Source organism: Leucoraja erinacea, chromosome 10 (assembly GCF_028641065.1).
Source record: "Leucoraja erinacea ecotype New England chromosome 10, Leri_hhj_1, whole genome shotgun sequence".
Classification (NCBI taxonomy): Eukaryota; Metazoa; Chordata; class Chondrichthyes; order Rajiformes; family Rajidae; genus Leucoraja; species Leucoraja erinaceus.
This window is the reverse complement of record NC_073386.1, coordinates 47,764,976-47,783,494: the sequence shown is the minus strand read 5'-3', so window position 1 is coordinate 47,783,494 and position 18,519 is coordinate 47,764,976. Positions and strand designations below refer to the sequence as shown.

Sequence of the window (18,519 nt, the reverse complement as noted above, 5' to 3'; positions counted from 1 at the left end):
CTGGGATGTAAGTGTGGTCTTGACCATGCTAAGGAATTGGTCGCCAGCTACAGCATTAAATGTGGATAAACTAACTAAGAAATGGTAATGCTGATGGCGCTGGTCACAGCACAAAGGGTCCAGTTATTGCAAAAAGTAAGACTGGATGGCTTCACTATGGCGGCAGGAAGTTTGGGGTTTTGTGATCCAGGACCGTATTATTAAACAAAATAGACCAGGATCAGCGGGGCAGGTCATAGAATTGATGGCCTACCCGGAGGACAAACGCCTCTGTATAGTGAAGCACATTTTGTTATACAGTGAAAGGACAAAGGCTATCAGAGGCAAGGAAATGGCGTTTAATCAGCTATAAGAAACTGTACCGTAGAGTGTAAACTCAGACCATTTCGCGGTGGCTGAAATATGGGTTAAGATAGGCGGGAGTGGACACTAACATATTTAAATCTCACTCCACCAGGGCTGCAGCTACATCCGCAGCAAAACGCCTTGATGTATCCATGGACCAAATCCTCAGGATTGCAGGATGGTTGTCGGAGAAAACGTTTCAGAAATGTTATAACAAACCAGTTAGCAGTATGGGAACATTTTCGGGGAACATTTTAAGTTCTGTATGATAATTTATCCATGAAGAATACAGGGTTATGATTTGAATGAATTAGATATTATTTATCATTTCCATTAAATAATTGGTATGAATGTTTTGAATATCATTAACAATTTCTCCCAAACTACCAAGGCAGTTGTGAAGCATGGACTCGTTCCACGGCATGAGGTCACACAGCTTTGAAATCTTTCACGTAGTCACTCACGTGACTCCAAAGTAAAATAGTAAGATTAAACGAGAATTTACCAGTTTGAAGTTTGATCTTTATTTTATGAGGAGGAACGTTGAGGGAATACGTGCCCTCCGCTCCCACCCTCGAATGGTCATATCTTAAACTGGTATATTTTTAATAATCTTACTATTTTAGGTCATTATAGTGTATCTGTGACCTCACACCGCTGCTTTGAAGGATGACACGCATGCGTCGTAGCGGGCTTCTTTCACGTATTCCCTCAACGTTCCTCCTCATAAAATAAAGATCAAACTTCAAACTGGTAAGTTCTCGTTTAATCTTACTATTCAGAGTGGTTTCTTCCACATGTAGTTCCCCCTCCAATGGGGAAGACATTGGGCTGCCCCATGTACGAGGCTCCCGGCACTCCTGTAGGACCCGGGCTGATACTGCTCTCTGTCGGCGCTAATGTCGGGAAGCGTTGCTCCATGTGGGAGAGTTGTCCTCAGACGCTCTCCGTTGAGGGAGGGTATCCCTCTTTCCCGGACTCATCAGAGTCAACGGGTTTTTGATGGACTTGCTGGTGGTATTACGCCCCGCAGGACAACCACGGAGCTCCTGCTCCCGCGCAAAGTCTCCTGCCGTGTTGGAGCAACTTCTCCATAAATTGCTCCATGTGGGAGAAGTCGTCCTCAGACGCTCTCCGTTGAGGGAGGGTATCCCTCTTTCCCGGACTCATCAGAGTCAACGGGTTTATACTTGCGGGTGGCATTACGCCCCACAGGGCAACCACGGAGCTCCTGCTCCCGCGCAAAGTCTCCTGCCGATTCTACTGTCGGCGCTAATGTCGGGAACAAGACCGTCGCCCGCTATTTGGAAAGCTGCGGTCTTCGGCAGCCGACATCCCCGTGGGCCGTCTCCCCGACATCTGGGCTCTGAAAAAAAACTTCAAGCCCAAAACAACGCAGGTAGGTAGTTCGTACTTTCCTTACCAGCTCATCCCGACGGCTGGGAGGACACAGTGCCTGCCCGTCCATCGCGCGCGTTGCGTTCAGACTTAATGACGCGCACGCAGACGGACGGCCCTTCTTCACGTAGTCACTCACGTGACTCCGAAGTAAAATTCTCCTTGACTGGGTACTACTGAGTGTAATCAATCTACCTTCAACTGTTAAGACTCTGGGCTGCAAATTATCTTCCGAAATTGGTTTATTTCTCTTATACTTATCTTATACTTTCTTACATTTCCTTATGACACAAAGACCATACACACATTGAGTCTATTAACTCAGTGAATTCACATCAGTCCCATTCTCCCCCTTTCCCTGTTGCTTATTCACCCCCTCCCCCCAACTACAACCACCTGGGGCAATTTACAGTGGCCAAATAATCTTTGAGTATTTATCCATTCATTATTTTCAGCATGTGGAACATATTGCAGCCTATGGGCCCTAATCCTATATAATGTCTCCTGAAATTCCAAGTCTATTACTGCGCTTTAACTACTGGTTACACCCACAAAAAAATCAAAGATTTGTTGCACTCCATTTCCTTTTCATAAAACTGCGACGTTATTTCTCAATAATGTTCTCAATAATTATTATTAATAATGCTTCACTTGTTTAGGTTCGAATAACGTATCATATTAATCTGGTAGACTGGAGTTGGAAGTGAGTCAGGCAGATGACTTTACAGATGTCCTTTTTGCATGATCAAGAGACATTACGTGCTTCTTCCTTGTGCAGTACATTTGAGTCAACCTTGTTGACTGGGTGCAGCAGCTAAGTAGCTAGCTGACATACTTTCTTCCAGGAACATTTTTAGTAACAGGACAGAGGTCAAACAGTTGTGATCTTCAGACATCACCTCCTGTCTCTTCACTGTCAGTCAGAATTGAGTCAAGGAAAGATCAGCAAAGAACACTTTTAAACTGAAAACCGTTTCTGTACAAAGATTAAATCCTTCCCGATCCATCTATTTAATTTTGCTCTTCATAGGTCATTCCCCAGACAACAACTTTAGATGGCAAGGAACAACGATAGTAATGTGTACATTCATGAAAGTTCTATATTTGCTCCCATCTGATGATCCATTCCCTGCACCTATGTCCCAGACTATCAATAGCAACAATATATAAAGCACAAGGGAACACATTTACAAATACAAAGTTATGATCCACATCAGAAATATTTCCAAGGTATTAAAGTCATAGTCATACAGCACTTATAGAAACATGCCCTTCAGCCCAACTAATCTTTGCTGACAAGAGGTTCCATTTAAGCTAGTCCCACTTGCCTGCATTTAGCCCATAAGCCTCTAAACCTCACCTATCCATGTGCCTGTCCAAATGTCCTGTAAATGTTGTCATTGCACCTCCTTTCTTGTGGAAACTAATTTCATATACCAACCACCCTCTATGTGAAGAAGTAGCTCCTCAGGTTCCTATTAAACCTTTTACTTCTAACCTTCAACCCATGTCCTCTAGTTCTTGATTCGCCTACCCTGGGAAAAAGATGCTGTGCATTCACCCCATCTATTCCACTCATGATTTTACACACCTATACAAGATCAACTCTCACCCTTCTTCAATACAAGGTGTAAAGACCTTGCCTGCCAAACCTTTCCCTATAGCTCAGGCCATTGAGATCTGGCAATGTCCTTTTCAGTTTAATGGCATTTTAATACCATAGCAGAAAGAGAAAAACTGAATAGAATACTCCAAGTGCGGTTTCAACAACGTCTTGTACAACATTATCATACTGTCCCGACTTCTATACTCAGTTCACTGTCTGATGAAGATCAGCATGTCAAAAGCCTTCCTCACCCACTGTATCTGCCTGCAATGCTACTTTCAGGGAACAATGTACTTGTTCTCCTAGACCTATCTGCTTTACAACACTCCCCAAGGGTCTACACTGCAGTGTTAAGGTTCTGCCCGGGATTGACTTCCCAAATTACAACACCCTCACTTATCCAAATGAAACTCCATTATCATCCACTGATATGATAATCATCTGCACTGTCCATATAATGCCACTTATTTTAATGTCATCTGCAAACTTACTAATCATGCCTTGTATATACTCATACAAATCATTGTTATCAATGACAAACAACAATGGGCCTAGCACTAATCCGAGGCACACCACCAGTCACAAGCACCTAAACCAAAAACCAACCTTCCACGCCACACTGCTTCCTACCGATTCTTTCTCCAGTTAGTTAGCTTTTCCTGGATCCCATGTGATCTAACCGTCTAGATCAGTGGTTCCCAACCTTTTTTAGCTCATGGCCCCCTTGGGATCTTTTAATTTTTCTGTGGTCCCCCCTGACATTATTAGCGGAAAAAAAGTACCTCAATATTATAATACCTTCCATAAAAATATCGGTGTCTATTAATTGCACATATATTCTCTTTTATTCTATTCCACTAACATCAAAAATATTTCAACTACATAGATTTCAATTTATTAGAACTGAAATTTAGGAGGCAACAGGGTGGTAGTTCTGTGGCCTCCTTCATTGAACCTGTGGCCCCCTAAATCCCAAAATGTTTCTGGGGCCCCCCTGAAATTTGCCATGGCCCCCAGGTTGGAAATCACTGGTCTAGAGCAGCATCCAATGTGGAACCTTATTAAAGGCCTTGCCTAAGTCCATTTCGACTACGTCTACAGCTCTCCCCTCATCAATCTTCTTGGTTACTTCTTCAAAAAGATTCATCAAATTTGTGAGACACAATCGTCCATGAATAGACCTGCGACCTCTTGTTTTGATACCTACCATTGAAAAACAATTCTATCTATGTACCCTATCAAGACCGCTAATGATTTTGTACACTTCTACTAGATGATCTTCAGCCTCCTTCACTCCAGCTTGACCTATCTAATCTCTCCCTATAGCAAAAGCCCTCCAATCCTGGCAACATCCAGCGAATCCCGTCTGCACACTCTTTTACAGGAAGGAGATGGAGAACTCAGTAACATGGTGTCAGTAGTAATAACCTCTGCCTCAATGTCAGCAAGATGAAGGAGCTCATTATTGACTTCAGGAAGCATGTCCTAATCCGCATCAATGGTGCCAAAGTGGTTGATGCTTCAAGTACCTTGGTATTAATATTACGTGGACCAGACATGTAATATTAATATGTCACGGACCAGCCACATTGATGCAACAGCCAAGAAAGCATACCAACATCTCTATTGCTTTAGGAGACTGAGGACATTTGGCATGTCTCCAATGATTCATGAAAACGTTTAAAGATGCACCATAGAAAACATACTGTCGGGTTGCAGCACAGCTTGGAAACCGCTCCGCTCAAGACTGCAAGATATTTTAGAGGGTAGTAGATGTAGCTTACTCCATTACAGACCAGACATCTCACCATTGACTCCACCTACACTTCACACTGCCAACATAATCAAACAATCCCAGCCATTCCTTCAGAGGGACTCAGGAACAGCTCTCTCTGTTGTCAGACTTCTGAAGGTCCTTCTGTAAGCTAGGGTACTGCCCAATTCACTACCCCATTGCGTACATTGGACTTTGTCCATGGTGCACTATATACTGCACTCTGTGTCTTCCTCTTTACTCTTTCTATTGTTCTTGTGTTTGACAATTGTATTCACATATAATATTTGTTATGATTGGATAGCAGGCAAAACAAAGCTTTCCACTGTACCTTGGTAAACGTGATAATAATAAACCTAAACCTCTCCTGCGTAACCACATACAGCGCCCACAATACTCCAAGCATGGTCTCACCAGTGTTTTCTAAAGTTGGAACATAATGTCCCAACTTTTATATTCTCTGTTCCGTCCAATGAAAGTAAACATGCCATATGCCTTCTTCATAACCCTATCTGCTTGTATTACCATTTTCAGGCAAATATTATCTTGAACTCCAAGATCCTTCCATTCATGCCAACCACAAACTTTCATGGCAACCACAAACATACTGATCATACCTCCTACATTCACATCCAAGCCATTAACACATATCACAAATAACAAAGATGCCGCCACCCATTCGTGCAGTACACCACTGACCACAGGCTACCAGTTACCATTTTCTCCTTCCTTCTTTTGGTCCAATTTTGGATCCAAATAGTCAGCTTGCCTTGGATCGCATGTGTCTTACCTTTATAGACCAATCGACCATGCAGAAGACACAAGAGACTACAGATGCTGCAGACTGGACCAAAACACAAACTGCTGGAGGAACTCAGCAGGTCAAGCAACATTTGTGGAGGGAAGTTAATAGTCAGCATTTTGGGTCGAGACCACTCGCCCAATCCAAATGAAGGGTCACAACCCTGTCCATTTCTCTTCAGATGCTGCCTGAACTGCTGCGTTCCTCCAAACTTTTGTTTTTGCTACCATACAGGATCTTGTCAAAACAAAAAAACAGCCAGATAGATAATATCTACCACCCTACATTTATCAATCCTCCCAGTTGCCTCATTCCTGAAAGGATTAGGTTGCAGGGTTATGAGCAAAAAAGGCTGGAAAATGGAAATAACAGCACAGCATTTTCCAACGAGGCTGAACACACAGGAAATATTGAATGTCTTTGCAAATTCAATGAAAATTAATAGACAAAGAATGACAACACTTTTTCCTGTTCTACCATCCCAATTTAATCTGCAGAACGTTAATGCCCCTAATATGGAACATTATTCCGAAGCACTAAGAAATTGTGCTGTGAGGTGAAAATGTCACAGTGGTGTGATTTGTAGGTGTTTATCTGATACATCAAGAAATTATGCATAAAATATTATCAATGCATTAATAACAGGCCCAATCTTGCTATTGAAAGTCAGAAATCAACATTTATTCCATTTAAAAATGGAGTTCACGTTAACACAGGCAGAAGCTCTGCACTTACCGACAGATTGGGAATGCCAATAAGGATGGGTCACTCAGCTGAATTCCTCAGGGAACCCAATGGAGTGTGTCAACTTTGATATTCTTCGACAGTTAGAATGAAGAACAGTTGTACAGCTCCAGCATCATGTCAGACCTGATGCAGAAAAGGGGAGCCCATTAAAATCAGTGAGATAAGTAAAGATGCAACAGCAATGAATGAATTAGCAAACAAAATTTGAAAAACAACAGAAGTCTTTCAATTAGAATTAAAATCAACTGTTGTAGTTTTGCCCGAATGCTGCCAATATTCCATTAACCCTTTACTCTCACACTCTGTTACTGAGGCTTTTAAAACTTTCAAAAATTATTTCTACCATTTGCATATATTTTTCAAACTTAACGACTTTAATAATATTAGATATTAAAGCATTTGCAAAGTTTTTTTTTTGCATTGCATATCTAAGTGTTTAAGTGAAGGGATCATAGTGTGGCCTTTGATCGTGGCCTTTAGTGCCCAGAATGAATAGTGACAACGTGTTTTTCCTCTATGTTACTATCTTAGTCAAAGAATTAGTCATAAAAGTTATGGGGCTATGGCAGACCCTGAATGCTCGGAAGTGTGTTGTGCTGCAGCTCCTGGAAGTCTGCCCAGAGCAGTTGAAGCCACAGATGAACATATTATGCAGAATCAAGGATGTGGAGAAATAATGGGTAATATATAACAAAGCCTCTTTGTAACAGACCATAGGGGGGGGGGGGGGGGGGAAATGGTGTCCGATATATTGACAATTGTCTACTATAACCAAGTAAGGTTTTATCATTGCACACAGTTGAAACAAAGAACTGCAGATGATGGTTAATAGATAAAAGGACATTTTTTTGACTGTCTTCGGTGTAAACTAGCATCTGCAGTACATTCCTACACAGGGCCACAAAGTGCTGGAATAACACAGCGGATCAGGCAGCAATACTGGAGAACATGGATAAGTGCCGTCAGAACCCTTCTTCAGAACTTCTTCAGGTGGGTGCAAGACACTGTTGGAGAGTAGTGGCCGACACATCTTGCCCTCATCTGGCGGGTTCAGTCCAGTACAATTCAGCATGGGCCACTTTAAAATTATCATCAGCATCACACATCAGCGTTTCAAGCAATTACCCTTGATAAAGTAAACAAAAACAGCAAAATTGTACATGTGGTTAATTTACAAACCACATCTGATTGATGATTTAATCACTGATTAATTAAAATGAATGAGCTTGTGGAATAATCACCCCTCAGGCTGATACTCACAGTTTTGATTGTTTTTCTCCAAGGAATCTGACCTAACTGCAGCCCACCTTCTAGATTTTCTGTTATTCACCCTCTCTTTCTTTGCACTTGTTCCAGAACACCTTCATTGTTTTCAAAGTACCCCTGCCTGGAAATCTATGACACATTAGTAGCAGCAACATGCGCTATTTCAACAGTTTAATCTTGAACTCTGGGTCCTCATTATTTTGTTAGCTGAAGAGCAAGGTGCCATAATTTGGTACATTCATAGACATTACAGGAAATGAATAATGCTTTTGTCTACCATTTTTGCAATGATCGCCCTGAGCAGCTGTGATCTGAGCTCACTTGGTCAATGATGTGCCAATTTCAAATCATTCCGAATGTCTCCTAGGAATGTTGACCTACCAAATGGAAATTCGATTAAAAATTTCTACACATTACTTAGATTGTCAAATTTGTCTGGCTAACTCCTAAGAATGAACGTTTTAAAAACATTAATGCTTGGCTTAACATGATTCATTCAGCCCTTGAATTGAAGTCATGTCTGAACACTGAGCGGAAACAAGTCCAACTCCCCATCTTCTTTTCTGATATTGAAAATTTCCCATTATCTCAACATCCTGCAGAAGATTCCCTGCTGATTGACAAAATTAAAGTGACCATGCAAATCTTGAAATATCCGACTGGTCACTTCTCTCATTGATGCAATGATAACAACAGATTTAGGTGACATATAATATTAATCGTTTTCATTACAAACTACTTATTATTTTTCACCTTCACCAAACTTCAGTCTCCAGCATTTTTATTTTACTTTCTTGCAAAATTCCAAAAAGCCCAACAACTTGCAACTGTCTTCAACACACATTTCAAATAACCAAAGGATCGGAACTTAATTTCTATACCTTACTTACACGTTAACTATTACAGACACGATATATCGAAGGAAAATAATAATAGCACAATGGTGGCTGACAGGTCTGCAGGTTGATTGGACAATGAAAATAATCAATGACATAAAGTTTAATAAAGAAAAATGAGAACACAAGAGTTTCTATAATTTTACTAAAAAATGCTGAGTGTGGTCATGGCGAGATTCTGGGGAAGTAATCATGGAAAACAAAGATGGTAAAAGCATTAAACAAATACCTTTCATCAGTCATCACTCAACAGAATACATGCCAGAAATTGCTGTTAATCAGTTAATGGAGGTTAAGTGGGGATGGGGTGGAGGTGGGAAGGGTGTGGAGGGAATGAGAGAAGATAACACAGGAAAATTGCAATCAGCAGAGCAATGGTACCAAACTCATTATTGGAGCAGCAAGGACAAGCCATGGAACTATAAACCAGTAAACATTATGTCAATGATGGTAATATTGTTGGAGGGTTTCATAGAGACAGGATCTACCAGCATTTGAATAGGCATGGACTGATGAGGGATAGTCGGCATTCAAGATTCAAGAGAGTTTATGGTCATGTGTCCCTGATCGGACAATGAAATTCTTGCTTTGCTTCAGGACAACAGAACATAGTAGGCATGATTACAGAACAGATCAGTGTGTCCATATACCATTGTATAAATATATACACACATGAATAAATAAACTGATCAAGTGCAAATAACAGATTATTAATGTTCAGAGTTTTGTCCAAGCCAAGTTTAATAACCTGATGGCTGTGGGGAAGTAGCTATTCCTGAACCTGGTTGTTGCAGTCTTCAGGCTCCTGTATCTTCTACCTGAAGGTAGCGGGGGGATGAGTGTGTGACCAGGATGATTTGGGTCCTTGATGATACTGCCAGCCTTTTTGATGCAGCGACTGCGATAGATCCCCTCGATGGAAGGGAGGTCAGAGCCGATGATGGACTAGGCAGTGTATACTACTTTTTGTAGTCTTTTCCTCTCCAGGGTGCTCAAGTTGCTGAACTAAGCCACGATGCATGGTTTTGTGCATGGGAAATCATCTCACAAATCAGCTTAACGTTTTATTGAAGAGGTCACCAAGATAATTGATGGGGGTTAACTATTGTGGAAGGTTAGAGTGCATGGAATCCATGGTGAGCTAACCATTTGGAGTCAAAATTGGCTTGGAGAAGGAGTCAACGGGTAGTTGATTTTTCAGATTGTATGTACTTGGCCACGGAGTGCCACAAGGGTCAGTGTTGGGTCTTCTGTGTGACAATACATAGTTTATAACAAGATCTAGATCAGCTGGGGAGCTGGGGCAAGGAATAGCAAATGGAATTTAACTCTGACCAGTATGAGGTGTTGCAATTTGCTCTGTCGAACCAGGACGGTACTTACACAGTAAATGGCAGAGCCCTGGAGAGAGTTACAGAGCAGAGAGATCTGGGAGTACAGGCAACACTGGTCTGTTAGCAGGCAATGAAAGCTTTTCACTGTACCTTAGTTTATTGTTTAGTGACAATAAACTAAACTACAGCACGATTCCCCGAAATGGCATGTCAGGTAGACAATAGGGTGCAGAAGCACGCTTGCTCTCATTGTTAAGGGTATTGAGTACAAAGGTCGGGACATCATCATGCAGCTGTTGAAGTCATTGATGAGATCACACTTGGAGTAGCGTGTGCAGTTCTGGTCGCCCATCTATAGGAAGGATGTCATTAAATTGGAAAGGATGCAGAAGTGATTCACTAAAATGTTATCTGGGCTTGGATTTATAGGGAGAGGTTGGATAGTTTAATTTAGATTAGTTTAGAGTGGAAACAGGCCCTTTGACCCACTAATCACCGGTGCACTAGTTCTATCCTATATACGAGGGACAATTTGCAGAAGCCAATTAAGCTACAAACCTGCATGTCTTTGGAATGTGGGAGGATGCCGGAAAACCCAGAGAAAACCCATGCAGTCACAGGGAGAATGTACAAACTCCACACAGAGAGCACCCGTAATCAGGATCAAACCCGGGTCTCTGGAGCTGTTTGGCAGCAACTCTACCGCTGCACCACTGTGCTGTCCTAATTGGCTGGGACTTTTTTTTTTGAGCATTGCAGGCTGAGGGGTGACCTTGTTAAGGTATAGAAGATCATGAGGGGCATGGATGAAGTGAACTCTCTCATTTTTACCTAGGGTAGAGGATTCTAAAACTGGAGGATGTAGCTTTAAGGTGAAGGGGGGGGAAATTGAAGAGGAACTTAAGGAGCAACCTTTTCAGATGTGAAAATATCCAGAACGAGCTGTCAGAGGAGGCTAAAAAAAGAGGATATCATTCCAACTTTGAAAAGATATTTGGCCATATGGATAGAATAGGTTATGGGCCAAATGCAGGCAAATGAGATTAGCCCAGTATTTCAAATTGGTCGCAATGGACAAAGTGGGCTGAAAGGCCTGGTTTCATGCTTTTAACTCAATAACAGGAACTCTCAACTTTTGATTGAGCTCACTTCAGTCTTCTTGAATCACCAGTTTCAACATTATAGACAATAGACAAGATTCAAGAGAGTTTATTGTCATGTGTCCCTGATAGGACAATGAAATTCTTGCTTTGCTTCAGCACAACAGAACATAGTAGGCATTGCCTACAGAACAGATCAGTGTGTCCATATACCATTATATAAATATATATATAACACATGGATAAATAAACTGATAAAGTGCAAATAAACAGATAATGGGCTATTAATGTTCAGAGTTTTGTCCGAGCCAAGTTTAATAACCTGATGGCTATGGGGAAGTAGCTATTCCTGAACCTGGTTGTTGCAGTCTTCAGGCTCCTGTACCTTCTACCTGAAGGTAGCGGGGAGATGAGTGTGTGGCCAGGATGGTGTGGGTCCTTGATGATACTGCCAGCCTTTTTGAGGCAGCAACTGAGAAAGATCCCCTCGATGGAAGGGAGGTCAGAGCCGATGATGGACTGGGCAGACTACTTTTTGTAGTCTTTTCCGCTCCAGGGCACTCAAGTTGCCGAACCAAGCTACGATGCAACCGGTCAGCATGCTCTCTACTGTGCACCTGTAGAAGTTAGAGAGAGTCCTCCTTGACATACCGACTCTCCGTAATCTTCTCAGGAAGTAGAGGCGCTGATGTGCTTGCTTTATAAATGCATCAGTGTTCTCGGACCAATAGACAATAGGTGCAGGAGTAGGCCAGCACCGCCATTCAATGTGATCATGGCTTATAATCCACAATCAGTACCCCGTTCCTGCCTTCTCCCCATATCCCCTGACCGCTATCTTTAAGAGCCCTATCTAGCTCTCTCTTGAAAGTATCCAGAGAACCGGCCTCCACCGCCCTCTGAGGCAGAAAATTCCACAGACTCACAACTCTCTGTGTGAAAAAGTGTTTTCTCATCTCCGTTCTAAATGGCTTGCCCCTTATTCTTAAACTGTGACCTTAAACTATTCTTGTACTGGACTCACCCAACATCGGGAACATGTTTCCTGCCTCTAGCGTGTCCAAACCCTTAATAATCTTATATGTTTCAATAAGATCCCCTCTCATCCTTTTAAATTCCAGAGTATACAAGCCCAGCCACCCCATTCTCTCAGCATATGACAATCCCGCCATCCCGGGAATTAATCTTGTCAACCTACGCTGCACTCCCTCAATAGCAAGAATGTCCTTTCTCAAATTTGGAGACCAAAACTGCACACAATGCTCCATGCGTGGTCTCACTAGGGTCCTATACAACTCCAGAAGGACTTCTTTGCTCCTATACTCAACTCCTCTTGTTATGAAGGCCAACATGCCATTCGCTTTCTTCACTGCCTGCTGTACCTGCATGCTTACTTTCATTGACTGATGAACAAGGACCCCAGATCCCGTTGTACTTCCCCTTTCCCCAACTTGACACCATTTAGATAATAATCTGCCTTCCAGTTATTATCAGGTATAATCTCTGCCTCAATGTTTCCACACAGCAGCTAACACTAATGATACTGACACTCCCTCGCAATACTGTTCTTATATTAAACGGCCTTATTTACCAATGCCCACCAAAGTCTCTTCTTAATCACCCGAACCACTTGCAAACCTCTAATACCAGTACATATCTATGTGTTGCACATTCTCCAGCCTACCCTTGAGCAGCCAGTCCCCCATTTGTAAACTATGTTGGCTTTTCCCAGCCAGACCATTATCATTTAAAGCTCAGTTGAATCTTTCTGCAATAAAGTAATTTGTTTGCCTCTCTGATTATTTTGCTCCAGACATTTTCTTATCGACCATATGTTTTCTTCTAATGCGGATATGAATTGCAACATATTTGGCACACAAGTGGGACTTGATGTGTAATCGGCGGGTTAAAACCATTTTCAACAACATTCAAAATATCAGCCTCACTGAAAACCACAAGAATGTTTTTAATAAACTTATTTCCCAATATTTATTGAGAATATTTGCTTTCTTTGGCCGGGTATTGCATTTTGTCTGCACAAATGGCAATAGGTTTAAAAATTTGACAAATCAAATCTTGTTTAGTCACTTTCACTTCCTTAAAAAAAGACTATATAAGTGCAGAGGGTTTGAAATGTAAATTTATTAAATTTATGAGATTGGATTCATATATGGTGAGTATACTTAAGGAATTACATTAAAATATCATTCTGTTCTTTTGAATGTTACACCAAATTATTTACCAATGTAAATGTAACAATGTATTTGTTAGATTTGTTTTTCTGCTGATAGATTTCTTAAGCATTTTTTAAAGTTTTGTTTAGCATTTTATATTAGAATAATTTTAGTCCATATAGAGCTGCTAATTCAGTAAGGATGTCAGCATTATCGTGCTTAAGTGTATAGTGACATTATAAGGATATTTGTGAATATATCCTCTGCCGACTATTTGACTGCATTACAACAAATGAACTAAGGAGGTTGTCATAAATATTTTCAATCTATCATATGTCAGGTCTTACGACTGCATTAATAAAGACTGTGTAGAAATGACCAATTCAAAAGATTAAAAACTTAATTTATGGTGTTAGTTCTAGCATATTCATTCACTGCTTCTTTATAAAAAATAATTTAACAGTTGCTTTTGTCCATTAATAAAAATTACTGGAAGAATGCAAGCTTTCTTAAAGTTACAATCTTTGTAAATGCCGATATTTACATCATTTCATCACCAGTTAGTAATAAAAGGTTAACCAGATTCATTGGCTATATTTAAGAGGGAGTTAATTGGCCCTTGTGGCTAAGGGGATCAGGGGGATGGAGAGAAGGCAGGTACGGGGATACTGTCATTGATATCAGCCATGATCATAAAATGGCGTTGCAGGCTCTGGAAAGAGCGACATGGCCTACTCCTGCACCTAATTTCTATGTTTCTATGTTTAAGAAACAAAAAAAACCTACATTGAACTAGGTTTTCATTACAGGGGGAAAAAAGCAATAATAAGTGGGGTGATTGAGGATGTGTGATGCGAATAGCATTATAGAAACATAGAAATTAGGTGCATCAGTAGGCCATTCGGCCCTTCGAGCCTGCATGCCATTTAATCATGATCATGGCTGATCATCCAACTCAGTATCCCGTACCTGCCTTCTCTCCATACCCCTCTGATCCCCTTGGCCACAAGGGCCACATCTAACTCCCTGGTAAATAAGCCATGAACTGGCCTCAAACTACCCTCTGGTTCAGAGAGTTTAAGCTAAATTGAATACTTCTCTGTCTGCACAGATTTCATGTGTGAAAAAAGTTCTCCTCATCTCGGTTTTAAAGGTTTTCAATTTTAGAACTTAAGCATGGCTGTGACCCAATTTCCTGGACTTCCCCAAATCGGGAACAATGATAAATCCTGCATCTAGCCTGTCCAACCCCTTAAGAATTTTGTAAGTTTACAAAAGATTCCCCTCTCAAGGAAAGAAAAAATGCAGAATGAGTAAACCAAGTCTATCCAGTTTTTCTTCATAAGACAGTCCTGACATCCCAGGAATCAGTCTGGTGAACCTTCTCTTCACTCCAGGGGCAAAAATGTCCTTCCTAACAGGTGTTCCAAACTAATGCGAATAGTGAGACTGTCGTGCTAATTTTATGGACAATGCTCAATTGTCCACTTTCAACTGTCCTGAGTCACTTGCGAGTTCAAGCGCTATTCCAGGAACTTGAGGTCTAAAATGTTGTACTGAGGGAGTGCCGTACTATTCGGGATGCCCTCTCTTCTCTTGGGTGGATGTAAAGGTCCCTGTGAAAACTAACCCCATAACCTGGTAAATATTTATCCTTCAAGCAACATCACTAAAACAAATTGTCCGGTCGCCTCTCCGCCATTGTCAACAGAGCTTATACGAGGAAAATTAGCTGCTAGTTATAACCGCTCTTTAAGTAAACTTCAGTTGAAAAATGCTTTCTGATACCATAAAGTTGTGAAAAAAACACGTCTTTCTTTTTTCCTCCGTCTTGGTCTTATGAACCCTATATCAAGAGCCCCTCTAATCACAGAATCTGCAGTGATTCTGAACAGGGATGACTTGGTACTAATAGTCAAGAATCAAGAGTGTTTTATTGTCATATGTCCCAGATAGGACAATGAAATTCTTGCTTGCTGCAGCACAACAGCATATGTAAACATAGTACAAATGGCAATCTTAGCTCCTGCAGCACTGTTACTCTCCACCTAACTGCACTAAATAATCATATATTTGACAAACAAAAATGGTGTACTTTCTTCATACCATTAACACAGATAACAAGATGTGTATTGATATAATTTGACAAGTGTAGAAAACTGGATTATCGCAAAATAAAAATTAGATTTACTTGTAATTTATAGCATTTCCTGTTTAAAAGATAAAATAAATCAATATTAACTATGCCTTACATTTACAGCAATATTGTTTAGAGCACTGCAGTCTAGAAATGTGACCCATTTGCCACATCTATATGCAAATGCACAGAAAGCAGTTTTAGAGTCGATTGTGTCAGTGACCACTTCTGGGTGAAACTGCAGCCATCAGTAAACTGGCCCAGGCACTTCCACACAAGCACAATGAATGACACCTGTCACGCACCAAGTTGTGTTGGGTGCAGTTTCTCCATTACCAGCAGAAATCTGATTTTTGGGGCAATTTAAACCTTCAGAAATTATTCACAACTTACCATATGGTAGGCTCAGCCACAACATTGGATCATATGTGATCCAGGGTGAGCGAACCAAATGGATACAAACTTGGCTTGAAGGCAAGAGATAGAGGGTGCAACATGATGAGTCAAACCAGGGCAAGACCTACATTGTAATTGGTAAGGTCTTGGGGACGTTCTTCTTCTTCCTGCGTATGGCATGCACAGCCTAAAGTTGTAGGACAACTTGTTCTATTTGATCTTATTTGATTGTGCACGCCGGGTTGATTGCATTCGTCAAAAGAGGGCAGACCACGTGAAGGTTGCAATCTCCCACCCCTTGGGGAGGTTGCAGAATGGAGAGACTTATAAATGCAGTTGCATAGTTCCTTGAATGTGGTGATACAGGTGGGTGCAGTGGTGAAGAAGGCTCACAGTTCTCAGTCAGGTTATTGAGTGTAGGAGTTGGGATGTTGCGTTAAAGCTGTGGCCAAAGCTGTTACAAAACATTGGTAAGGCCACGTTTGGAATACTGCCTATAGTTCTGGTTACCCAGCTACAGGAAGAAAGTAATTAAATTGGAAAGAGTGTAAAGATGATTCATGAGAAGTTACCGAGATTGTAGGTTGAGTTATAAGCAGAGGCTGGATAAGCTGGGTCTATTTTTTCTGGAGGGCAGAGGTATATAAAATTATAAGGGGCATAGGTAAGGTGGATAACCACAGTCTTTTTCCCAGGATGGGGGATTCTAAGACTAGAAGTAGATTTAAGGTGAGAGGTGCAAGATTTTAAAGGACCCGAGGGACGATCTTTCTCACACAGAAAATAGTGCGTAAATGAAACAAGCTTGCAGAGGAAGTGGCAGAGGCAGGTATGATTGCAACATTTAAAAGAAACTTAGAAAACTTTAAAAGGTTTGGAAGGATATGGACCAGGTGCAGACAAGTGAGATCAGCTTGGTTAAAATCAAGGAAGTGGTGCACTGTCAGAGGTGCTTCTTATAAGGAGACATTCAAATTAAGCTAGTTTGTGCTTCTAGATTATGGTTATGGCATTAGGTTATGTTCCTATTTAAAGAGGAGCCTGACCTTTGCCAGTATTCATCATTTAATAAACATCACTACAAGCAGTTAATCTCGTGTTTTACCTCATTATTTGAAGGCATTTAATGTTCATTACTACTTGTTTGGATTTAAACACCCCATTAGGATTTGTTGTCATTAAGGGTACACTGTAAAAACCAGTTGTTTTCTTTAGCTCCTATAAGGGTGGGGACGATGGTAGAGTTTTTTAAATATTATATATTATTCTCTCAAATTACAACCGTATTTCCTTCATGTACTTACAAACAGATGATGATGGCCAATCCTCAAAATTTCATGAAATGGCAAACCATTCTTTTAATTGTATCCTCCGTGACCTTGCCAGAAATGATCGCAGCTCAAGGTAAGTGCTGGAAATGAAATAATAATAATAATAATAATGTTTATTTATATAGCACTTTTCAACAAAACCAATATTTGAACCAAAGTGCTTTACAGAGATTGATTAAATTAATTGAACAGATCAAATGTCAATAAATCCATACAAAACAAAAAAGAGAAAAAGAAAAAAAGACACAGAACAGTACAAGACATTAATGACTAAATAACTTCAATAACTTTGATAATTGCATGGTGTCGAGGTCAGGCGAGCACTTATGCTACAGTTGTCTTGTGTTGTTCTGTTTAAACAAAAGTTAAAACTTAGTTACAATTCTCATCTACCCTAACCCCAGTAGGGGTGCATGGGTCTGCATTGGAATCCTTTACTTCAGTCTTTTGTCCTTATTCACTCACTGCATTCCGTGAGTTCATTTCAAACTTCATTACTTCTCAGTCATCTTTCCAGTTGCTTGCCCTCCCGCCCCTTACTCTGTTATCACTTTAACCCTTACCTCTCCTCCACTTCTTCTTTTTCTTCTTTCGTGTGGCGTGCACAGCCTAATGTTGTTGGACAACTTGTTCTATTTGATCTTCCGTTTGTGCACGTCGAGTTGATTGCATTAGTTGAAACAGGGCGGACCACGTGAAGGTTGCAATTTTCCACCCACCTCTCCTCCACGACAGATGTACACAGATCCACGTTCCCAATCGCTTCTCTCCTCGCCCTTTCTCAACCCAAATGTCTCCCTTCAGGCCTTTGCTTACTTTGGAAAGTTAGTTTTTTCCCAATTACATGAATTGAAAGAAAATACCAAATTCTGTGTGTTTTCTGCCCCACGTCTCAGTCACAAGCCTGAAGCGCACTCTCTCTCACAAGCCTGGTGCAGCGTCAACATTCCACTAGCGTTGCCTCAAAGTGCTAGTGTCGTGCCCTGACAGTCTCAGTGCATATACAGTTCGTCTGCATTCCCTCAAAGCCCATCTGTCTCCCCCACCCCTCGCTCGGAGCCCCGCTGTCTCCCCCATCTCCGCGCTCCGACCGTAACCCGCTGCCAGTCCTCCCCAACCCTTCCCCGGCCCCACTCCCTCCAGGGGCTCCGCTATCTCCCCACACACTACTCTCCGCCAGAGCCCCGCTATCCCCGCTTCCCTGAACCCCTGC

General features: G+C 41.3%; 1 protein-coding gene across 1 annotated transcript in view; it reads left to right on the top strand.

The window, feature by feature from the left end:
- prg4b (proteoglycan 4b) overlaps positions 1-18,519 on the top strand; it is a 138,309-nt gene that overhangs the window by 96,965 nt on the left and 22,825 nt on the right. Inside the window, exon 2 of the mRNA XM_055642163.1 lies at positions 17,286-17,379. Coding sequence (XP_055498138.1) covers positions 17,286-17,379 — 94 coding nt within the window. The remainder of the gene's footprint in view (positions 1-17,285; positions 17,380-18,519) is intronic.